Source organism: Ixodes scapularis, unplaced genomic scaffold, assembly GCF_016920785.2.
Source record: "Ixodes scapularis isolate PalLabHiFi unplaced genomic scaffold, ASM1692078v2 PGA_scaffold4__175_contigs__length_147842914, whole genome shotgun sequence".
NCBI lineage: Eukaryota > Metazoa > Arthropoda > Arachnida > Ixodida > Ixodidae > Ixodes > Ixodes scapularis.
Genome location: NW_024609879.1, coordinates 23,363,816 through 23,388,972, shown reverse-complemented (window position 1 = coordinate 23,388,972; position 25,157 = coordinate 23,363,816). Strand labels below are relative to the sequence as shown.

General features: G+C 46.5%; 1 protein-coding gene and 1 long non-coding RNA gene across 2 annotated transcripts; one reads left to right on the top strand and one right to left on the bottom strand.

Annotated features, from left to right (window-relative positions):
- Positions 1–2,987: 2,987 nt before the first annotated feature.
- Positions 2,988–4,356, bottom strand: LOC115311474. Its single transcript, XM_029970145.4, has one exon. It carries the CDS (start codon positions 4,158–4,160, stop codon positions 2,988–2,990), a length of 1,173 nt encoding a protein of 390 aa, XP_029826005.2. The 5' UTR covers positions 4,161–4,356.
- Positions 4,357–14,275: 9,919 nt separating this feature from the next.
- Positions 14,276–14,868, top strand: LOC121837578. Its single transcript, XR_006078221.1, has 2 exons — positions 14,276–14,312; positions 14,718–14,868. It is a non-coding gene; the product is annotated as an uncharacterized LOC121837578 (long non-coding RNA).
- Positions 14,869–25,157: the final 10,289 nt, after the last annotated feature.

The window sequence follows — 25,157 nt, the reverse complement described above, 5'->3', positions numbered from 1 at the left end:
GGTGAGAGGACAAAAACCTCTTCTACCTTCAGTCTGCTTTCTCCTATCCAGCCTTCGTTTCCCTTGCCCTTTGTTACTGACCTGTTACTGACTATTACTATTTAGCAATTTTACAATTGCATAAGGAGCTAAAGTTATTCATGCAAGTTTTGATTCACATTGAATAATAATTTATAATGAACAGCCTTATACCGGGACACACTCTTTCTCTTGAGGCATCGTCCGAAGAGTCGCTGTCCATATGGCCAGCAGGCCTCCTCGCCCTTTCCTGTCTTGGGGCTACATCCGGTCTGTCAGTCCAAATTGGGTGCTCAGGCAGCTGCGACCAGATGGTCTGAAGCGTGCTGCAGTGTGGCTGCATGAGAAACGATCATCTCAATTATACGCTCAATTTAAAAAAAAATCGCCAACCTAATGTAGGAGTGAAGAATCTTCACTGGGTGATTCGACCAAGTCAGTGTAATCTGTTCTTTCCCTAAATTGCACAGAGGACCTGCTGCTTTTGCTTGTAAGGTGGCCAGTAGGAGACGACTTGCTCTAGCTTCCTCACCAGCCAACACTCCGAGACGACGTATGCGCTCCCTTCATCTAAAGTGCATGACGTGGTAGCTATAGAGAAAAAAGTGTGGAATATGCATTCTACCAGAATATTAGAACCTATTTTAGACAGCTTGGGCAATGTTGGGGGCCCCGCCAGCAACCACTAACAAACCACTGCCAGATTTGTTTATTTTTGGATGGAGAAATCCGCTAAACAAATTTTTAAAAAAGTTACTTACAAATGCAGGTTTCTGATACAAGCATAATGCACTAAACTCACAAAAAACTGTAGCAGAGATCCAAAATAAATACATCTAGCAAAACAGGCACGTCTAACTTTCAGCGAGACGCAAAACGTCTGCACTTGACCCGCAGCGCGTGACATCTTTTCGTTGCACGATTTGAAAAAGGAGCTCACTGTCACTCACGAGACGCGACCACAGACTGAACAGTGAATACGCTACACTTAGGAGCGAAGCAAGAGGTCTGTTTAGGGCATAGGTTCATGATGATGTTGTTCAATTGATGTTGTGATGCTTCTGCTATCTATTTCAAGCCAAAATAAGAAGTCTTTAGCCACTTTACTGTCAGCCCCTGTTAATGTTGACACAGCAAGGCTGGGGTGCAAAGACCAGGCACCTAGCCAGGGGGGGGGGGGGGGGACCATAGGGCCCCCCCGCAATCTTCCATTTTCCTGGGACCTCCCCCCCCCCCCTCATACAGCATTTTGTCATGGGCGGGCGCGCTCCTCCTCTCCTGCTCCTCCTCCTCCCTTTCCCCTCCCCCCCCCCCCCCCCAAAAAAAAAAAACCTGGCTACGTGCCAAGCAAAGGCCCCTGTCGAAACTTCACTGCCCAACTACTCAGCTGCTTTGTTGTAACGCAAATGAACTTCTGAACGAGAAACACCAATCGAAAGTTAGACATGATGATTGAAAACCTGAGACTGTGGTTAAAAAATGGAAGAGATGCTCTCTGTCACTTTGTCTTTCTACTAGGGTGCCAGGAACGCATCTCCGACTGGTGTGTTTACCGTGTCCAAAAAAGTGGTCCCTCGACTTCCGCCTGATGACGTCATAAAAGTGTCATGCTGTCGCTGGTCGCGAACCTGGTGGCGTCCCAATAGTTGTGGTGTATGTGGCGACGCCTGTCCTGCTGCAGGTCGCTCTCCACTGTGACAGTCCACGGAAGCTACAGCAGCTGCAAGTTGGGACGCCGTGACGACAGCGACACTCGTGTTCGCTTGTGCTTTTCGCCAGCATTTCTATGGCCCACCGCCAGGATCGCGACAGTCAACAGCATGACACTCCGGCTTCTGTGACGTCATCTGTTGCCACTTCGGGACCACTTTTGATGTATGGGCGGGATAGGACGCTAAACACACCAGTCATAGACGCGATCCAGGCACCATACTTTCTACATCACGTTTTTCCGTTTTCCAACCACAGACTCAGGTTTTCAATCGTCATGTATAACTTACACCAGCTCGCCCGCACTTTAACCGTTTTTTCATTGAAAGTTAGAAATGAACGAACTTCTGGGCGAGATCGAAACAATCGAAAGCTAACATTTTTGTAACGAGCAGCTGCAGACTGCCGCCGAAAAGCGGCGCGAGTGCAGTGCTGGGGAGTGGGTTAAGACACGCCTCCGTTATTCACTCAAATGGCGTTGTTCGCTAAAACGTCATTCACGCATATGATATAATCAATTACCAGTAAAAAATCAATTATAAAAAAAAACATTATCAGTAAAATATTAATTATAAAAAAAAATCAATTATCGGTTTAAATAAAAAATAAAATATATTTATTTTCAGCGATAATTGTCAAAAATAAAATGTGTAAATATCGCAAAAAGCTATCAATTACCACTAAAAAATCAATTATAAAAACGAGCACTATCACTAAAACATTAAGTATAAAAAAAATATCAATTATCGGTGGAAACAAATAATAAAATATATATTCATGTTCAGCGATAATTGTCTAAAAGAAAATGTGCAAATATCGCAAAAAGCTTGACAAAAAAAAAAAAAAAAAAAAAAAGTATACCCACTGGGGATCGAACCCGGAACTTCTGCGTGAAAAGCGGACACTCTACCACTGAGCTACTGCCGGCTTTTTTTTTTTTTTTTTTTTTTTCTTTAATAAATGGAAGTTTACTAATAGCTACTCAGCCAAGTCCAACAGTACACACACATATAACACAAAAGGTCCAAAAGTCACAGTCCACCTCACACAACATGGCACGTAGAGTCCCACCCACACATGCTAACCCATGGAGCACGGGCACAGGCCACCAGTCACCAGAATCTCACACACGCGCACGTGAATCACGTTGGGCGACAAACACACATCTTTAGTAGTTCTGTACAAGGTAAAAGGTTACATTGGCTAGAATTTACCATTCACCCAACGCATAAACAGCGATATTTACATATTTACACAATTTAAAAGTGCGGTAGGTTTAAGCACGCATCAAAGAGGCTAAACCAATCTGGCACCGGTGGGCGGGCCTCGTACACACTTCGCACTTTCGCTATCTCTTCAATGAAAAGCGATCTGGTCGTCCGGGGCTGTTGGGCATTTCTGTCGATCATCCGGCACTTCCACAAGCTATGCAGCCCAAGAAGCATAAATAAATCGTAAGGGACAACTTCATGTTGTTCAACGGGGAGAAATCGTATACTGTGTTCTGTGAAGTCGATATCCTTTTTCAGTGTTCGTTGGAGAACGTCCCAAAAGTACACTGCGTCATTACAGTATATGAAGCAGTGTTCAATGGTTTCCGGTTTGTTGCATAATCGACAGTTAATAGACCATGGAACGAAAAACCCTCTTTCCTGTAGCCACGCTTTAACCGGAAGTGTGGAAGTGTGTAATTGAAAGAAAAATGTTTTTGCAATAGGCGATACACACATCTTTTTAACTCTTTTCAAAACATCCTGTCCAGGGCTGTCATTAAACCTTGATCTATAAATCGGTAGTGGGAAAAAATTTTCAACTAAGGCCTGAGACAAACATTTTCTAGAAACACTAAACAAGTATTCCAAAGAAAACCGGACATTTAAAAACAACAACGTGTCTACAACTTCTTTCCAAAATCCTCTTAGAACACACGAAACGTCATCCGTCGTTGAAACTATCAAAAAGGGCAAATGCGGCGCAAGCTTCGTCTGAACTAGCGAGGCCAGTAGCGGATGTCTGATATTCCTAAAGAAAAATAATCTAGATACAAGTTGACGGACAAATAAGTGGGCAAGGCCCAACCCTCCACACTCAAGGGGGAGGAATAAATTGTCTCGCCTCATCCGTTCCCACGAGGAACTCCAAATGAAAGTCGCGAAAAGTCGATGGAACGCTTGTATACGTGGGCGGGCACAGTGGAGGACTTGTAACACGTACATAAGTTTAGACGTAAGGAAAATATTGCACACGGCAGCCTTAGTAAAAATGGAAAGGTTTCGCACCCTCCAGGCATCTATTTTCCGTTTAATGTTTGTGGCAACTGACGTCCAATATAGCCCACTGTTCCTGGCCTGGTCTAGGGGTACGCCAAGGTATTTTATTGATGGCTGATTCCAGTGGATCCCTGCAAATTTGGATGGTGTTGTTCCCCACATGCCTAGCCAAAATCCGCTGGACTTGTCATTATTGACCGACGCACCGGTGACTGTGCAAAATTTCTGCGTTACGCGTAGAGCTTCTTCTACACTGTCTTTGTCGGCACAAAAAATGGCAACGTCGTCGGCATAAGCCAACAACTTCACTTCGGAGAAACAATATTGGTACCCACGAATATTGAGGTTTGTCAGCACGCTTAGGCAAAGCGGTTCCAAGTATAAGGCAAATAGAAGAGGAGATAGAGGACATCCTTGTCTTACTGAAGACCTTATAGCAATGGGATCGGAGAGAGTGTTATTAACTATGATCCTGGTGGAGCAGTCCTTGTAGCATAATTTAACGCCGGAGAGGATGGTGTCTCCGATATTGAGGTGGGCAAGGACTTGAAACAAAAATGAATGGCTGACTCTATCGAAGGCCTTTGATAGATCGATTTGTACTAATGCAACTTGGTCATTGCCTTCAGTCACACAGTCGAGTACAGACCTGGCAATGTGCACATTAGTCTGAATAGTTCTCTCCCGTATTCCGCAAGTCTGGTGTTCTCCAATTAAGTTGTGAGCTACCTCGTGAATTCTTTCGGTGAGTAATTTTGCAAATATTTTGTAGTCAACGTTACATAATGATATTGGTCTGTAGCCTGTAACTTTTCTCAACACTGCTTCGTCTTTGCTCTTTGGTATTAAGACAGTATGTCCTTGGTAAAAAGTAGGCGGAAGCATTTTTTCTTTATATCCGAAGCGGAATACATCAAGCAGCACTGGAGCTAATAAGTCAATAAATGTTTTATAGAACTCTGCACCCAGACCATCAGGACCAGGTGTCTTGTTCGCGGGTAGTGCGTTTATGGCATTTCGCACTTCTTCTAATGTTAGGTCACCGTCTATCATAGTTCTTTCTTCCTCTGATAAGACTGGTAAAAGTGAAAGCAACTCTTCTGCGCCTGTCTCGTCTCCTGTTGATATTATTTTACCAAAGAGGTTGTTGTAATGTTCAAGAAAGACGTCTAAGATGCCGGGGGTATCAGACACGGAACTGCCCTCGTGGTCAATCGCTAGGATTTGTTTTGATAGCGCGTACTTTCTTTCGTCATTTAAAGATCGCCGCGAAGGGGGTTCCTTTAGCAGAAACCTCTCCGATCGCGAACGAATGACTGCTCCTCTGTACTTCTCTGCATCATATCGCTGTAGCTGTGCCTTGGTTATATTAATGTCCTCTGTGTAAGTTCCTGGACGCAAAGATTCCAGCTCATATAATGTAGTAAGTGTGTTAAGCAGTATTCGTCGGTCTTCCTTTCGTTCAAACGCAAGAAGACTAGAATACTCTATAGCCCAGTTCTTTACGTCTTGTTTAAACATATCCCACTTAGCAAAGATGGAAAGCATCGGGACACATAGCACAGATGAGAGAATATCCGGAATGCGAATAGAGAAACGTTTCTCTGATAAGAGTGTGACATTAAATTTCCAAAGTTTCCATTGGGGGCGAAAAGATGACAGTTTTCTCTCCCCAATACATGTTGACACCAGACAGTGATCAGAAAAGAAAATAGGTTTTACATTATAATCACTAATTTTAGCGAATAATTCACCGCGAACGTAAATTCTGTCAAGGCGAGCATGTGCTGAATTTTGAAAGTGTGTGTAATGCAAGTCTCCATTTTTGTGGTCACCAATGTCTACAAGATTGTTGTCTGCAACGATTGATCCCAGCACAGTTGCGCTTGAATCATACCTTGACGTTGGCTGCGAACGATCTCGGATATTGCATACACAGTTGAAATCTCCAAAAAGAATAATATTCCTATCTGTTATCAAATGGTGAGCTACGAAAGAAAAAAACACATTCCTAGCCGATACTGTATTAGGCGCATACACACACATAAACCGCCAATCCTCGCCGTCATACTTTAAGTCACAGGAAATGAAGCGCCCCTCCTGATCAATGGTCAGGGAAATGGAGGAAAAGTCTCTAGCTTTCTTCAGGAACAGAAAGCATCCTGCTGAGGTGCCGCAAGCATGGCTTACACAAATTTCAAAATCAGCCAGGAAAGGTTCCAAGGCAACATCGGTCTCATGTTCTTCTGAAAGCTTAGTTTCCTGCACAGCAAGGATGTCTATCTGTTGGTGGTGTAAAAGCTGGAGAAGTTGATGCTGTTTTCTTTTAGACTTTAAACCTCTAACATTTAGGGTGGCCACTCGAAGTGGAAGGGCGCTACTCATGACAGTCTATGGTTGGGGATGATCGGTCACAGGGATGCTTTTAAACGATGTGGAACCTGTTCCATGTTTGGTGTAAGGCTTTTGGCGCTTGCCTCCCTGCTTTCGATCAAGGAGCTTTGATCGAGCAAATGAGCCGTCACCAGGCGTGTCATCCTTACGTGGTTCCTGGTGAACCAGGCTCTGGGATGGTATTTCCTGCACGTCGTTTTCTTCAGGCGCAGTCAAGGTTGGTTTTTCAAGGGTAGTGTCACGGGAGTCGTTGTCGGTCGTGTCATGAGTTGTGCTGTGGGTCGTGGGTAGGCTGCTTTCATCTACGGGTACCTGAGGCAGGGGCGGAAAGTCAGGTGACACTTCGCCCGTCGTGGAGGAACCCGAGCACACCAACACGCCAGGGGTAGGTGGAACCTTTTGGCCAGACTCTTCTTGTGTTTCTTTTTCAGGCTCAGGAGGTGACTGGTCAGTAGCTGGTTTGCCCTCATAATCAGCGGGAGGAGGGATCTCACCCGTGGGCTCAACCACTTCGCTGACGTCCATGAGGAGCTCCGTCGATGTTTCTTCCCCACGAGTAGTTCCTTGCTTCAATTTATCTGCGTACGTAAGTACGCAGTCTTCTGGGGAATGTCCGAAGCGTCCGCAGTCAGAGCATCGCGGTATCCGACAGAAGCGGCGAATATGGCCAACCCTGTTACACCGGAGACAGAGCGGAGGTCTGCCCGGCAGGATTACGAAACACTGACATCCGAAGACCATCAGAAGGTAGGGAATCTTGGAGGAGGACACGCCCTCTGCTAGCGACAGCGTTACGTGTCTATTCATGGTTTCCATAGTTTCCATCCCTGGGACCCTCCATTTTTCTCTCTCGATGGAGATCACCTTTCCGTAAGGTTGAAACGCTTCCACAACTCTTCGATCCTCGATGTGGCTCGGCAGCCACATCAACTTAAGCTTGACGTCTTTCGTTTCGGGATCGATGACGAGACATCTCTTCCCTTTTACGGTAAGCTCCTCGCGTGAGGCCAGTTTGGCCTTTGCTAGAGCATTTGTGCACGTGATCATCCACACGTGTGACATCTGGTATTGTCCGAGACTTATAATATCTTTTGGGTCAATAATAGAACAGATGGCATCCCTAAAATCCGGGGCACGATATGGTCGGGCAGCCATGTCCGCGTGAAGGAACAGAGAATTGAGAACGACGTTACCTGAAGGCAAACGGGGCATCAGAATACGGTACGTATCCATACTGTTGGCAGAAGAAGATTCAGATGTGGACGGAATAACTCGGCCAGAAGCCGATTTGGAACTTTCGGCGGAGAACATGAAAACACGTCCACTCGGAACGGCGTCTTCTTCTTTCTCCTCAGCTACTGCCGGCTCGGATACTTCTACTCTTACGATTCGTGTTATACAAGAAACAACATGCCAGTTCGGCGTTCGCGACAGTTTTTTTTTCATAGGTTTGTCATGACGGTTGCCGGCAAAATCCCCACTTCCCATTAACAATCACACAATCAGCAGAATCTAAAAAGTGCACAAGAGCCGCTAACATGCCGCTGACATGCCGCCGACCGCCTGATTTTGCAATGACAAGCCAGTGGCCCGAGCTTCCCCGACCTTGCGAACCAAGCGGGCTGCGACGACAGCGTCATCACGCTCGCACGAACGGACGGGGCCGCCTTTCCGAAGCACCGCTAATGCAGAGCTTGTCAACTGAGCCGTTACTACTAACCCTATGCCCATTGTGTTCCAATCACTTTGCAAAACAAAACACCGAGTAGAAAATGGACTTACTCCTTGATCAGCGTATTCATGGCCTCTTGTCTCTGGACGCCGCCGCGTGCTATCTTGGGTGGCTTGAAATGTGCACAAACCGATAACAAAGCTTCTCAAATCGTCGAACCTTGAACGCCTTGAACCGCTTGAAGTTGAACTAGGCCTGATGAGTCCACCATCAGCCAGCTGCACCGGCCATTGCACCGGCATCAGCGCGACACGATCGAGTGGATGGGTGAATAATAAAATTATAAGTTCTCTTTTTGCAATGGGAGGTAGTTCGCGCCACCTGGCGGACAACTATCACCGCGCAGGGAACCTAGTCAGATTTTCGGGGATTAGGACGAACATGAATATATTTTAATTAAAGCACCCGTCACTTCTCTTTTATGCAAGAGTCGCCAGTTTTCGTGTTCACCCTACGCAGTCGGTGTACAGGGTCGTGGGTATGCATAATCAAGTAATGGCGGAACTGGCGGAACTTGCTGGGACGAGATCACTTCCGGTTCATCTGCTTCATCTGCTTCATTTGTATGTTTGCTCGGTGAGCAGGGATAAGCAGCGCGCCTTTTTTTTTATTTTTTTTTTTAGTTTTTTTCGTTGGAAAATCGGAAAAGGTATGTCGAAGACCGGACAATTGGCCTTGGACCGGACCTAAGATAGATCAGTGTATGTTTCTGGACCTTACGGAGCCAAGAAGAAGCACCGCATCTCGTTTTATTTGGCCTCCGTAGCCAAAGTTACGTAACCCTATGTGACGGGTCAGTGGAAATCTGTGTACACGTGAGACATTCAACGAAGTTAGACGCCCACAAATCAACCGAGGCATCGGCATGTGATTGTTTTGTGTTTTTCGTGCACGGGAGAGCATTTGTGAGAACTGCATCGCATCGTCAACTGCGCGGCGTCGCGGTGAGTGTTCGAGCTGGGCAAAGCGAGACTACGCTACGCCTGTCGGACGTAGTTGAAGGAAGGTGCGCAGGATTGTGCAACTGGTGCTCGATCGTGCCGTGGAAGAAGAAGCGGTGCGTTTTCGACGACGTGTAGAGATATCGTGATCGGGACAAAGCCGTCGCACTGTGTATAGTACGATTGTGCCGTTCGTTCCCCTCAAAAAGCTAGCGGCGTGTTTTCGACGACGAGTGTAGGTCTCGTGATTGTGACAACGTCGGCCTACCACGGCGGGAAGTGTGATTCGTTCGATAAAGTTCTTTCGTTGTCTCGAAGGGTCGGATATGTGTTTTCCTCCATTTTTTCACCCAATATTTTTAACCATGGCTTAGTTAGGAGAGCTTCTTTTTTTGTTTGTTTGTTTTTTTGCTCTGCACGCGCTGCCAATAGCCCAATGTGCTTCTTTTGTAGCCATTTGACGACGTCCTTACTGCTACCAGTCACCTTGAGGTTTCCTCAGGTGGAGAGAGACCCGACTTCTGACCGTGATTTCACCCAATATTTTGTGACTGTAGCTTATATAATTTGGTTTTTAAGTGATAGAACTTTTCTGTTATATTTGATATAGCAATACTGCCAGCCAGGTTTTGGTTATGAAATACATGTGCTTATTGTGTGTTTGTTTTCAGGTTTTCTGGTTTTATCTTGGCCAGAAATCTGTGATTAAAGAAAAGCTGTTGTTATGAAGAATTTTGTAATTGGCAAAAGAATACCAGAGAAAGCTTTTTTTCATATTCTGGTTCAGGTAAGACTGCCCAGGCCAGTCTTACCTGGCCTGGGCAAATATGTAGCCACCTACATGTGACCAGACTTAATATTTGCAGAACAAGTGGAAGTCATTGCTTACCAAGCCTGTGGCTTGTGTACTGTATTGTAATGGGCAATGTAATGCCAGAGAGGATTGGTGGTCCTGAATAAAAGCAGCACTCCGCACACCCATGTTCTATGGGACACTTTTTTTCTTTTGTTGACCAATTTGAAACAAGCCAAATAGGGTGACCATCTTTCGGATTGATGGCCTGGGATAAAAGGAGCGGTCAGTACCCAGTCTTTTACCAGACAGTTTTTTTTCATCATTGAATAAGTTACTGCCAGTCAACACTGGTCGGACATGTGTTGAGGATGTTTTTAGGACTGGTGGCCGGGGATAAAAAGTGTGGTCAATAGCCAGGCTTCTACTGAACACTTTTTTGTCTACGTTGACCAAGTTACTGCCGGTCAACATTGGCCGGAAAGGCGCTGAGGACATTTTTAGGACTGGTGGCCGGGGATGAAAAGAGTAGTGAGTCCCAGGCCTCTACCGGACACTTTTTTGTCTTCGTTGACCAGGTTGCTGCCAGTCAACATTGACCAGACAGATGCTGAGGATGTTTTTAGGACTGGTGGCCGGGGATGAAAAGAGTAGTGAGTCCCAGGCTTCTACCGGACACTTTTTTGTCTTCGTTGACCAGGTTGCTGCCAGTCAACATTGACCGAACAGGTGCTGAGGATGTTTTTAGGACTGGTGGCCGGGGATGAAAAGAGTAGTGAGTCCCAGGCTTCTACCGGGCACTTTTTTGTCTTCGTTGACCAGGTTGCTGCCAGTCAACATTGACCGGACAGGTGCTGAGGATATTTTTAGGACTGGTGGCCGGGGATGAAAAGAGTAGTGAGTCCCAGGCTTCTACCGGACACTTTTTTGTCTTCGTTGACCAGGTTGCTGCCAGTCAACATTGACCGGACAGGTGCTGAGGATATTTTTAGGACTGGTGGCCGGGGATGAAAAGAGCGATCAGTACTCTGCCTTCTACCGGGCACTTTTTTGTCTTCATTGACCAAGTTCATGCCGGTGAACATTGGCCGGATGAGTGCTGGTCACCTTTTTGAGGCGGGTGACCAGGGAGGAAACAAAGACTTGGTGGCCAAGCCCTTCCCGAACATAATTTGGTGATTGGTTGCCAATGGAAAAACTAAGACTCTGTGGCCGGGGACTTAATAGTGATCTTTTGGGGACCTTTGGCCAGCTGCTTTCCAGTGGCCGGGCTGGCCAGGCAGGTGCCGAGCAAAAATCAGGCATTGGCCAGTGTCGGGCCAAAATTTTGTGCTGCCTGGGGTGCTTAATGACTGTGGTTAAGAGAGAGGAGTTTCTGCTTTCAAGAACAGCATGGGGTGAATGGAAAAGTGTTCTCACAAACAATGAATTCTCCGGGTTACCCACTCAGTCTAACGGAAGGATGTAGGATAAGCATTTTGAAATCTTTAGGATTTGCCAAGGGATAAAAAAAATGCACAAAAAAGTAGGGGGAGCAGAATGGCACAAACATTTTGGGGCTTGTGTTTTTACATTTGAATTTTTTGTGCAGGAAGCATTAAGGCCCGTTCACACTCTTGCAACCGAGTACGACCGTGAGAGACGAGACCGGTTTTCAAGCCACTTACGATCTCTTAGGACCAGCTGCGTTCTGGCGCATCCCGTCCTAAGAACTCGCAAAAGGCTTAAAAACCGGTCTGGTCTCTCTCGGTCTTACTCGGTCACAAGAGTGTGAACGGCACTTTACTGAAACAGCACTTCAGTCCTGGGGGCAATAAGTCATTGCTAGTCAATACCTGATTCCACTGATGCATATCAGGCAAACACCTCTTAAAGGGCCCCTGGAAAAAAAAAAGTTTTTTGAACAGTCTGATAAGGACACTCGTGCCAAAAAATAAATTTTATGCGAAAATAATTAATTTTTTAGAGCAATATTGACGGCAAGAGATTTATTTTAAATTCTGCGCGCAAAGTCCATCACGTCCCGGAATGGTCATTCGCTCTCGCCACCTCAACACGAAGGCGAAGCTGATCTCCTTCTCCTCTACTCGCTCGAAGTGCCCAGAGGAAACAGGTGGAAAGGAGGTGACTACCGACTAAATTGCATCTCGCGCCGTCAATATTGCTCTGACCAATTTTTTTTTTCACGTAAAATTAATTATTTGACGCGTGTGTCCCAACAAGTCTGTTTAAAAAAAAAACATTTGTTTTTCTTTTCAGGGGCCCTTTACTGAAACAACTTTGCTCTCATTGTTCTAATTTAACACTATTGTGGGAAATGACTTTCAGAAAGCATGAACTGCAAAATTCGCACGTGAAAAGGATTGGTAATTTTTAACAAGATGTTTTGTCTCTTCCAGTTGTACCAAAATGTGCATAAGGGGTGGACGTTACTTAACCATCATTTCAATCCTGGGGACATGGAGTCATTGCTAACCAGGGCCGGTCACTGCTAGCCAAAACAAGACTTCATAGGTGCATATCAGGTTAGCACTTTTTTCTGGTATTTATTTGTTTATTTTAACGAGACAACCTTGAAATGCAGAACAGTAATTCTTTCAGAATATATGCATAGTTTCTAATTTCCAGAGAATTGAGCTCATCTTTCTGAAGTTCCAAATCAAAAGCACAGGCTGTAACCTATTTTTGCCAAACATCTTGCAGTTTTGTTGGTTTGCGTTTCATAATGAACGATTCAACTCCGCTGGTGCAAGGGCATCGATAGATTTCTGGAACCATTAAACACAGATGGAGCACCTTATCTGGCGTGTGGCTTGTTAAAGGGATACTGAACCGAAATTTGAATTTCGCGAAATAAAGCTCTAGAAGCGTTGAACAGGACTCTACGAACTCCAAAACATTACTCGTACATCGATATCTCAAACAGATCGCTGCACTTTTGGAAAAGAAGGGCACGATCAAGCGAGGTCTTTGACATCACTGTCCTCCGGGAGAATTTGAGAATGAGGGGAAGCGGCGTCGCTTCTCTCCTCCTCGCTTCGGTTCACCAGCTTGACACGGGACGTAGCGAGGATGAGAGGGAATAAGAATCGTGACGTGCCTTGTCTCGTCGGCCTCCTCGGCCGGGCACTTCTTTTCTAAAAATATGGCGATCCGTTAGAGATATCGCTGTATGAGTGATGTTTTTGGGTTTTGCCCCGTCCCGCCTATCTGTCCAGCCTTGTTTTCTGAGTTCAAAATTTCAGTTCAGTATCCCTTTAACCTCGAGGTGTATGTCCTATGCCTTCTTCCAGGTGCTGGGCATGTTGAGTTTGCGATCCTTTACCCTTACTCCGAGTGCAGCAACTATACTCTGTGTTTCACGATATTTTGACGAGCTGTGGAGGCTGCGGCCTTCCCGACCCAATAAGAGCGTCGAAGCAAGGCACGTGACAGCAACCCCATGGTTGAGGTCGCTGTCGAATCGCTTGGTTGAGATTGCTGTCGAATCGTTTTTACGAATCGCCTACAATTGCTGAAAAAGTAGGTCCTGTAAACAATTCCGGTAAAGTGTAAACACATTGGAATCTGTATGGAGATCCCACTGCATTGCGAAAATTAGAACCCGCAAATTATTTCAAAACTTCAGCTTCGACCTTAATTGCGAAATATGGATCCCGCGAAAAATAAGTCTGCAGTAAGCACAAATAAAGTAATTTCCTTATGAATTCCAGGATTTGAGTGTTTCTGGTTTACATTTGTCTAGTCTAAACAAAAATTTTGTGCTTAATGGACTGCAGGGATGATTTACTTAACTAAAAGTTTCTGTTCATGCATAGAATAATTTATTAATTATACTATACTAAGATTATGTGGCTACACTTCCATTAAAGGTGTAGGGAAACGAAATTTCAGCGCTCATTTTCTAGCTTTAATGTGTTGCATGTTGCACCCTAACCTCAAAATCACCAGTCTTCCGTTGAAAAGTACAAGAAAACTAATTTTAAATCTAAATAAACGACTTTCAATGTGCACCTGGTGGATGCATTCTATTATGATCGGCCACCCAGAGAGCAGGTTCGGCTTCCTGGCAGCGCCATCGACCTCCCATCGACTGACCAGAGCCTCGGGCTCGGCATTCTGGCGCCGCCGAACATGCCGACCGACGCGGCGTGGGTGGGGTGCAGCTTCCGAGCGACGCCGAGCGGGCCACCCGGCACAGCGGGAGCTGACCCCCCTGACACCCCGCTGAGAAAAAGGGGCCCGCTTCCTCGGCCTTCGGACCGGGTGCTAACGAACGATGGAGACAAGTGGAGACGTTTGGGTCTCGGCGTATGATCGGGACAGCTGCCTGTTCCTGCGTTCTTCTGGGAAACGGGACGAGAGGGATGCTTGGACCGGGATGTGACCACGTGGGAGGTCCGCGTCCCGGGAGACTGCAGAGACGTCCCGTGGTGACGAAAGTTGTATGCTATGTAAGTTGACGAAAGTTGTATGTTATGTATTTTCCGTCATGCGGTGATGTATTGCCTTGATAAATGTTTGTGATTGTTTTCAAAATGTGAACGTTGCAGAAGGTAGATGGTTTTAAATATTAGGTCACTCATAAAATTTAAGTCAATAGACCCTTTTCCAACCTCAGTGCGGACGCCTGTCCGCCATTGCTTGCTCTCATACTCTGAGCATATACTGAAAGCGAGCCCTGCGTCAGCGTTCAGCGAGAACTCAGATCCAGTCACGCACTTCGTGAGCAAGCAGTACTGACAGCCATTGTTGCTTGATATACTTTTGAAAAGGGTTTACTGACTAGATAGATATTGTACAAACTATTTTACGAGAACATGTAATGTGACTTTCGGTTTTGTTTACATTACTTTCAGATGCCAGTCGGAGGTGCGTCAGGCTGTGACCAACTGGGCAAGCAGATGCAGCTCGCCTCAAAGAATTGCCTCATTAGCATGCACGAGCTACTTCAAAGCCTGAGACTGGAGGACAAATAAACGAGCCTGCGGGTGGAATGCATGTTCACAATTTCTCAAAGTTCGAGCATTTCTCTGTGCATGCACTTTCTGCTATCTTGCGTAGGCTTTAAAGGGAAAGTGTTTCCCTGCTGAACTTCATGTTTCACTGATGAGTGAACCATGTGGTTAATACGATCGATATACACCAATACGCGGCCCTGACGTCACGTTGCTACGGTGGCGCTGCTACTGTTAGGGCGCATGTGCAGACGCTTTACGTCACGTGAATGTCGTTCTTGCGCACACGCAGTGCTTGCACCTCGTGTAGAAACTGAATTTGTTCACACCTCGTGAGGGCTTGTTGGTAAATAGTGCGTTGGCCTATAGATCATATCAACGATTTAAACTGCATGAACAATATCATCCATAACAACCATAGACCATACAAACCATATGGACCGTACAAACCATATGGACCATACAAACCGTACCAACCCGTATCAACCATATGACCCGTACCAACCGTATGACCCATATGACCCGTACGAACCATATGGCCCGTACCAACCATATGACGCGTACCAACCGTATGACCCGTATCCCATAATGCTATATGAAGACCCGTATGGCAAATTCATATGTTTTTTTTCAGTAGGGGATTGAAGAGAATATTACATCCCGCTTTGCAAACATCTGACCTAGCATTTATATCAAAGGCCTTTGGGCAGTCGGCAAATTAGCTCGCGACTCCGACTTTGCGCGTGGCGATCTGCATGCACTAGTTCGCAGGTGCTTTAAAGGCCCTGGGTCTGAAGGCCTTTGAAGTGCTCCTGGAACAGGGTTGTTTTACATAAATATAGCTTCGTGAAATAATTATATAGCTTGTAGCTTGTACAGTCGGCCGTAAAAACGTTTGACAGAAGTGATTCGTGGCCGGTGCGGTGAAACCGCTACACGCGGCGATTTATCTCGCTATAACACGGGGACCTAGAGTGGCCGGAACGTTCCCAGTTTTGAATCGCAGGGGTGCTTCGAGAGAGATATAGTTAAGGCCGGTTCTCACATGCAGCGAAGCGCTGATGTAACGCTGCTCACGTGCCGTCAGGTACTTATCGTATGCCATGAGCAACAGTTCTGACGGTGCGATACAAAGCTGGTGAACGCTCCCGTCGGCACGTGCTTAGCACGAGGTCAGCGCTATGCTTGTAGCGCTCCGCTCTATGTGTGAACAGGCCTTTATCGTTTGTAGCGACTTCTTTTTTTTTTTCTTTTTTGCGTGCTGCCTGCTTTTGAGGGTGACGAGTCACGCGTGAACGACGCTTTTTTTTTGTTATAAGGAACAAAGTCGTCGCAGTGATATTTATTTTATTTGCTGTTTCAAATTTGTGCATGCAATGACGGTAGGCACTGATAAAAAAAAGGATAGCGCTGTTCTCACCGAGAGAGCAAAAACAGAACAGATGTGCGCAGTCACGCTGTGTTACGAAAGCGCGCTTTGGGAACGGCTACGGTAGGTCGACGTCCCCCGTGCATCTAAGAGTGGACTAATCCGGCGATCGCGACCCCAGCGTGCTTACGCTATCGAAGCGCCCCGTGACGCCTTATCGCCGGCCAGACCATCGCTCCCTTGTGTCAATCTTTTTTACGGCCGACTGTACACCTATGCAGACATGTTGCTTTTTAGGCGATGCACAATTACTGGAAATTAGTTTGTATGGTAGCAGAAAAGATGGCCGAATTACCCCCAGCTGCCTGTACAAGATGTATTGAGCTGCGAAAAATATGCGCGGTAATACTACCCTAATTTGGAATATTTATACTTTTTCCTGGCATTCTTCTTTTAATCCAGTTTTGTGTATACAGAAAATGCACCGTTTAGTTTGAACTGTCATTTCCAATTAAAGGAGACACTGCTGCAGGTTCCCAAAAGCTTCCTCAGCCTCCAAACTCCCTAGAGCTGGACTCTCTGACGACAGAGGAAAACAGGAGGAACAGCAAGCATTCGAACGGCTGTCAAGTGGTAGATGCTGTACTAGTAGCAGAAAATGTGGAGCCTGTGAAGGGTAACAGTTTGTGTGAGAAAAGCTTCTGGTATTTTACCTTCGGGACAATTTGACTTAAACAAAAATATAAAATTTAGAGCCTAAGGGACTAATTACGGGCTAAACACCTTCGCTTACGTTTGTTGTACATTACTTGAGGGATGATATAAACAAGTCCACAGATACCACCCGCAGAGTCCATTAAAAAATATCCAAATCCAGAAAAGATTAAATGAGAGCAATCTATATAAATAAATGTTCCTTCTTTCTATACTTTGCTCCTGTATTTGGGCTGTCTCACGTGTGATTCTCTTTTTAAACCCCAGACTATAATTAACATGGCGCTCGAGCACCATGGAGCTTTTCTGCTTCAACTTTTTTGTTTGAAAACAGAAATACAAAAAAGAAAACGAAATAGTATACATAATTTGCCAATTCATTCACACCATCAGCGGCATTGATTGCGTGAGATGTAAATCTATTGTTATGCTCCTGCAAATGTGGCTATATTTCTTCATTTTCATATACCAGCTGCGATTCATGCCTTGCCTGCACTGCCAACCACACCTGAAACGTTGGTTATTGGGGCACGGCCTGCAGGTGCCCGCCATACCCCAATAAAGCCACATACCAAAACTTACACTTCTTACAAAAAAAGCGCACAAACAAAAATTGAATAGAAACGAGCGCGCCAACAGCTAACGTCGTCACAGCCTCCACAGGGAGAGCGGAGCGAGTCGGGGAAATATTCTCTCCTTGCTGTGACGTCACCCCTGTTCGCTGTAAGGGGGCGCCACTCAAACTTCTCGGGGCTAATATCAAATCTAACACCAGATTTATAAAGAGAAGATTAAGCACCATAAATAGGACAAAATTAATTTCAATATCGTAAATAATAAAACAACCTTTTCCCCCGGTGCATGTCTTCTTAACGGGCAGCACTTGCTCTCAAAATTTAGCGCAGATGGTTTCCCACTAAATTCAGCGGGAAAATTTTGACGACGCGTCCCGTAACATTGCAACATCACGAAACACAGTAACATTGCCCAACACCAAGGCTCTTGATTTGCTGAACGCGGCAAATCAGGGGCGCAGACGTTGGTGGTTCTGAGAGAACGATTGCGAAAAAGAGCGACGGAAGAGCAGATAAAGAAAGCAGACGAAAGGCTAGGTATGCCCGTTTAGCCGCAACGAGTCCAAGTTGCTCGAGCGCTCGTCAACCTCATTTGTTTTCATGCAACGCACGATTCTGGTATTCTCCACCAAAGTTAAGTAGAAAAGAACTAGGCACAGACCTTACAGGCAACAATTTGCTGTTTCCTCGCGCACATTAAGACGTCGCCGGCAAAATGGGCCCGTCGGGACCGACAATGGGACCTGCAGTGTCCGCACGCATGTGCCCCGCCGTCCCCAGGTGGCCCAAATGCATGGGGATTTTCCCTTTAGATTATTATATTCATTCTATAGACGGCGCACGAAACTAACATTACACAAACAGGACAATGTCAAGTAACACTGCGAGGCCACACGAACCGCGGCATCACGTAAATCAAGACATCACGTGACGACGTTACGCGACACTTCCCTTCGCGTGGAACGGGCTACGACGTCGAACCGACCCATTGCCGACACACTCTCCCGCGGCCTCGCTACGTTGACGAGCCGACTAGGAGTGAGGGCCGTGTGGGGTTCTCGTATAAAGCCATCGCTTTAAGACACGTAAAGGTTCGCACGCGCCCTACAATCTGACCGCATGCAGGGACTTTCAAGGACACGGAAGCTCTGGAATTTGACATTTTCGAGAAAAACGGTGCTCCTACGGTGCCTGAAATGCTTCTTTGACCAACAAGTTGACGTCCTCAAATGTCGTCAATCGATTTCCACCCGACGACACTTATGGCGGAGGTGGGCGGGGCAGATGCCAGTTCTGCTGTCGGCTGCTCTTCAGTCCGACGGCTCTCAAAAGCTTCGGCGGCCACGAGCGTAGACGCCGGCCGTGACGACAGCGACGTTCGCGTTTGCACTTGCTTTTTTTGCCGGAACTTCTACGACCAACCGCGAGGATAGCAAGATCCCACACTGTGACGTGCAGGCTCTCGCCAGATCGTCTGTTGCTGCCTCGGAACCAGGTTCGATTCACGAGCGGTACAGAACGCTAAAGACGCTAGCCGAAGACGGGGTTCCGCGCACCATAGTGCTTTCGAGAACATCCTGATTCGTGAAAATGTCCAGAAAATTTTTCTTTAATGAGTGTTTGGTGTCAAATTGGTCTAAGTTTGGAGTGAGGGCAATGGTTGTTTGATTTTACACGTGCAAAAACGAGCTAAAGAGTGACAATATCAGTTCTCCTAGGTTTGAGCGTTGGAGCTTCAAACGTCGTGTTAGAGCGTCGCGAATACAGTTTAGCCCGCTTATAACGAACGCATCGGGAACCGGAAATCAGTTGGTTATACCAGTTTTTCGCTATATCTGGATACAAAACAAAACAATAAAATAATATTTTAAAGCAAGGGTTTACTGCTTACCGAAGAAGCTGTCGATGCACGACTGCACACCGCGATTTACAGACATGCTCCCAATTGTGGCTTCTAATGTGTTCAATTGCACGAAAATGTTCTGTCCAAGCCCGGCACCAATGAAGAATGACCGGGGCACATGAACCGCCGCGATCGCCGTTCCGGCGGACACCATTGGTTTCACACGGCAGTCGCTGCCGTTGTCGCTCTCGTTGGCTCGCACACCCTCAACCAGGCCACAGTTCGCAAGGTCTTCGTCCGTCACCTTCTCCGTGGCGGCGATGTTGTCCTCCGTCGTAGCGAACTCGACAAGGTTAACGCCGGATGGAACCAGCTGGACCTGTGCCAGGCTCTCCAACATCTTCTCCAGCGGTGCGCAGATCTCGTTGACAGCAGGTACTCCGGCGTTGGCAACCACTTCGTCGCTTGCAGCAGGAGCCTCCAAAACCCTCGTCCAGGAAAAGCCGCCACTCTTGAAGCAGTGGGCGATGGTTTCGAGCTTCGCGTCTGTCGACACTCCGGTGGCCATAAACCCTTCTTTGGCCAACGTAACCTTGCGTTCCTTGGGTGGTACCGCGGTACCACCCAAGGAACGCAAGGTTACGTTGGCCAAAGAAGGGTTTATGGCCACCGGAGTGTCGACAGACGCGAAGCTCGAAACCATCGCCCACTGCTTCAAGAGTGGCGGCTTTTCCTGGACGAGGGTTTTGGAGGCTCCTGCTGCAAGCGACGAAGTGGTTGCCGACGCCGGAGTACCTGCTGTCAACGAGATCTGCGCACCGCGCGCGGTGCGTATGTCAATAAGCAGACGCTCGATAACTTGGTGACAGTAGTGCACCTTCAGGTTCGCTATGACTCCCTGGTCCATTGGCTGAAGTTCGGCCATAGTGTTTGGAGGCAGAAAGAGCACCTCCACGGCGCTGAGCACTGGGTTGGTATGGTAGGCACTGCAGTTATTCAGTAGCAGGAGCACCTTCCCCATGTTTACGTCAAAATCAGTGAGCCACTTGCGGAAGAGGTCCCCCGTCATCCACGCTTTGCCGTTCTGGACATACGTCACGGGAAGGGACATGATGGTCACAAACCCTGTGGTTTTTCGGACTTCCCAATCAGCAGCAGCTCTCGCTTGTCAGTGCCGTCCATGTTGGCGCAAACTAGGAGTGTGACGCGCTCCTTACTCGTCTTAGCTCCGACGCCACTTGTGATCCTTGGATGCCAGTGTCTTGGCAGGCAGAAGTCGATAAAAAAGGCCAGCTTCATCAGCATTGTAGATGTCGCGATCAGCGTAAGTGGCAGAGATCCGATCAAGGTGCTTGTCGAGCCAAGCCTGGAGCGACGCGTCATCAACAGAGGCGGCCTCGCCGACAATGTGTTTGCAAGTGATGCTGTGGCGATCCTTGAAGCGTTGAAGCACGCCGCTTCCAGGCTTGAAGTTATCGTGCTTAAACACAAACCTCAAGTTTCGACCTTTTTCTAGAAGAATATCACCACTTATTGGAGCTGCCTTTGTGCAGGCGTCAACAAACCACTTGTGCAGTGCCTCTTCCACATCATTGTACGAAGGCTTGCGGAGCTTTTGGTTTACTCTGCCAGCATCGTCATTTAGGGCTGCGTCGATCTTGTCCCCGTTCTTGATGATTGTCGACAGTGTCGACGGCGCTATCTCGTATTTGTGGGCGATCTCCGACCTTTTGACATTGCGCCGAACTTCCTCAAGAACCACCTGTTTCACCTTTAGGGACAGAACCTTTCTTTTCAGGGTGGAAATGCCGGTGCTTGACATGAGCAAGGAAATCCGTGCGTGGTCCGGTAAGTTGCGATTAGGGGCGCTCAGCCAAATTCATAGTCAGTATTTGCTGAGGGAGAGGCAGTTGATGTAGGGTCTGTAGTCAAAGGGTAATCAGGAAGGCAGTCTGGGTCACAAGATGGCGGTCAGCGGAGAAGCAGCCAAGGAACACTATCCAAACGGAGATCGGAAGGAGAGTGAACCGAAACCACTCAAGAAAAGGGAGCACGAATGGGTTTTTCCGGTTTTTCCACGCTGCGCACGTCACATGTCTTGTGGAGAAGCATCTCGTTTCTGCGCGGAGTGAGGTGAGCAGCGCAATCTTCTCCAAGTTATGTGCTGTAAAGACACACGGTCCGCGCGCTGTTGGTCAGTAGCTACTTTTTATGTTTTGTTTATTTCAACTCAGCTTAAATATTGCGGTACGTTCTACATTAAATCTCAAGAATTTCGGCGAATTTGTGTTCGTTACGGTATATCAGCACAAGCCTTCCGAGATTTTTCGGTAAAAGTGGAATCAAATCACATCGCAGGTATACAAACGGGAACGGGAAATCCAAATTATTTTGTTATATCCGCTATTTCGTTATTTCCTCGTTCATTATAAGCGGGCTGTACTGTATTCGAGTTTAGAGTTTCGGGAGAGCTACTTGTAACATTGGGGTTCTTCAAGACCATCAAGTGACGATTACATGTTCGAAGTATTTAAAGACTTTTTTTTTTTTATTTTAGAGCCTAGGGGAACCCAGATTTCCTTCAAACCTGGGTTTGACTAAGGTGCAGTCATGACCCTAACTTACGGCGGTACCACTCTTTAAAACAACAGATGGATAGACCGATGGATGTTACCGTATTTACTTAAAGCTAGGGAGTTTTTTTTAATAATTTTTGTTACCGGACGTTGCCATTGCGTTATATTCGAGTGTGCGCAAAATTGGCCTGAACAATGCCGCCATTTTGAAATAACTGAGATTTTATGAAATTTGAGCGGTCTTTCAATGTTATGCTTGCACATGTACCTATATGGCTGCTTAAAATAAAATCCATCGAATCCAGATCCAAGGGTATCAAAACACCGTAAAACCGGTAGTTCTTTCTTCTGGTGATTCTGGCGGATTTGTTCGACATCGCGTTTTGAATTTCGCGCTTCCACGAAGTCCGACTTCTCGTGCTTCTGGGCCGTCGGACATTTTTGCACCAAACCAACGGCACCACGTAGTGTGCAGTACGATGCTGGATCCGAAAATGAGGTAATTTTAAGGCCGTGGAGCTGGGAAACTACGCCACTGCTTGGCAGCCTGACATGAATGAATACAAAAATTCGCGAATACGGCTGCCAGAAGGATGTGCTTTCCAAATGTGAACGAGGCCAGAAAGGCGTCCGTGGGCCTTGTCGTTGCATTCACTGGGATTCGGGAAACAAATTTCCAAAGTTCGTCACCGATGAGGATTGAGCCTCCACGCGTTCGGGAAGAATCGAGCCACCGTGTCCATAGAAAATCCATGAATGGGTGTCTGCTGCGCTTTACAGCCTCCCATATGACATGGTTGTTCGTGCATTTATAAAGTGTTTGATTTTGAATGACCTCAACAAAGCAAAGGAAGGCATCATCTGCGAAGAAGACAGGGAGAAGAACTCCACCTCCGACAACGATATTGACACCCGTTTCCCATAATGAGTTAGTGTTAGCCACAACCACCTTTTTAAAATAAAGGCACCCTATTTTCTGGGCTATAGTCTGCACCCAGCCTATAGTCCGAAGAAGCCAATTTAGACCGAAAACAAAAAGTTCTGCTTAGATAGTCTGCACCCGGCGCACAGTCCGCACCTGGTGCTTGGCCGACAGAAAAATCTTCTCATAGATAGCACACCTTGACAAATGTCTGCTTTTATAGCTCACAAAAAAACTTGCATAAGACATAAATCATTATTAACATACTCTTTCATTCACCGATTCCGTCATGTCTCGTCACAATGAACGATCTTGAAAAAGAAAATTCCTGCATAGTCTGCAGGCCATAGCCAGAAAAATACGGTACTTTTTTATTCGTCCACGAATCTCGCGAAACAATCGTGGTTTTATTTCTTTTTTTTTTTCAAGGGGCATAATAAAAGGTTGCCCCTCGCGTTACAATCGTGGTCATCCTAGAATCAAGTAAACACGGTAGTTCCTGTACTTTTTAGAGCTGTTCGTAGATTGTGCCACCAAAACTAAAACCTAAAGGACATCATTCTTTTCCTTTGTCCTTATAAGCCAAATTGCTCCCTCTCTGAATTTTCGTAACTTGCAGGCAGTATGGGACATCACCGGGAGGACCTATAGGGGATCGTGAAAAAAATATAAAAAAACGCACCCCTCACCTATCCTTTCAGCGAGAGAGTTATCCGCTCGCCAAACCCTGTTGGCATTGCCAAAAATCCGGACTCACTGGGAGACAGGGTTAAGACCGTTGGAACCACGCGGGATGGTTTCACAATTTTATAACTGTATTCCGTCTGTCCCGTCCTAGCCGTGCTCGTTGGTTTTAAATCATTCGAGTTTCCCTAGATAATTTCGACCAATCTCCTAACCTCCTCTTTGATACAGTAGTCTCTTTCTCCCCCATTCTTCCATCCTCACCAGCAAAACCCAAAGCCCCGACCAAATCCGTTACCCCTTCGGAGAAGGCACAGCGAAACCCCATGCACTTCAAAAAACAAATGCCAGTTGCCAACAAACCAACGTTGCCAACCTCAGTATTCTGGTTACCTTCACTGTTTTTGTCGGCCATGTTGTTTCATGGCGACAGTCCCCATTAGGGTCAGATGAGTGTGCAGCTGACCACAGTAGCCACAAAAGTAGTCACGTCAGGTTAAACGTTCATTGTTCCATGTAAGAAAGGCAACAAAACGTGCAGAATACAGTCTAAGCTTGTTATAACACACCTTGAATTTGACCAAGATTTTTTTCTGTTGTAAGAGGAGTATGTTGTATGCAGGTATAAAGTTGAGTCAACAGTATGTAGAGGAAAGCCAAGCAAACTTCACAAATCGGTATGTTATATCCAAATGTCTGTAGTAATGAGCTTAGACTGTAGATATAAACATTTTGCTAGCTTCGATGAATGTATCTTGCAATATTATAGCCAAAACACGGTCCACAAGACGTCGTAAAAAGAAAAATTCAAAGTAGTCAAAACAGTTCTACTTCGTAGGAAGCCACCTACCATAGAATACCGTGCATACGCCTATTCGGCACTAAGTCAATGCCGAGTACATATAGATGTAAAACTGATAACCACACATGTGCCCATTCCCTATATTTTTGCGACTATCTCCAAATTTTGAGCGGGTGCTTGCTCAGTATTTTACGGTATACTTGTAGTATGAAAACACAAAGCAGCAGAGTAAATATAGAGCAAAGCAGCGCCACGAAAACAATCACACTCGCCGAATCGCCCAGCATTCGCTGGTCCTACGGAAATGAAAGCAGCTGTACAGTGTTGCTGGATCTTTCAAGCTGACATAGACTCGGTGTTCCTTACATTTTAGCGAAGACGTCGGGGGAACCAGACTGTGGTGGGAGAGGATATGGAAAAGGGTTGAACTGGCAGTTGGCACCGCCTTAGGCAAAGCACCGATGAAAATATCCTAGGCTAAACCAAGAAGTAAGAACTGCGGGTAGGGATCATCTTTCTTAGAGAATTTCTTTTCCATTCGCTGCGTTCAGTCCCAGTAGGTCTTGTCTTAGTGCTTCCTTTCCTCAAACACGGATGGAAAGTACACGGCACGGCCCCTCTTGAAACACCCTGAATACATTAAGAGGCAAATATCACAGCTTGTGAACAGACAGGGTGGCAAAGAGGGCTGGCACGGCGCTGTGGGGAAGCACCGTCTGCTGACTGGGCTTGTGCAGACCACACACCAGCTTGGACAGGACCTGAAGGGCACAGAGAACTAGGTCAAGTGTACAAGGCTACAAAATCTGGAGCTTAATCTAGGTGGTCCAGTATTCCACTTGTTCCCAACACTTCC

Coding starts and splice junctions, on each gene's coding strand:
- LOC115311474 (XM_029970145.4), bottom strand. CDS start 4,160: ATGTGGGGAACAACACCATCCAAATTTGCAGGGATCCACTGGAATCAG.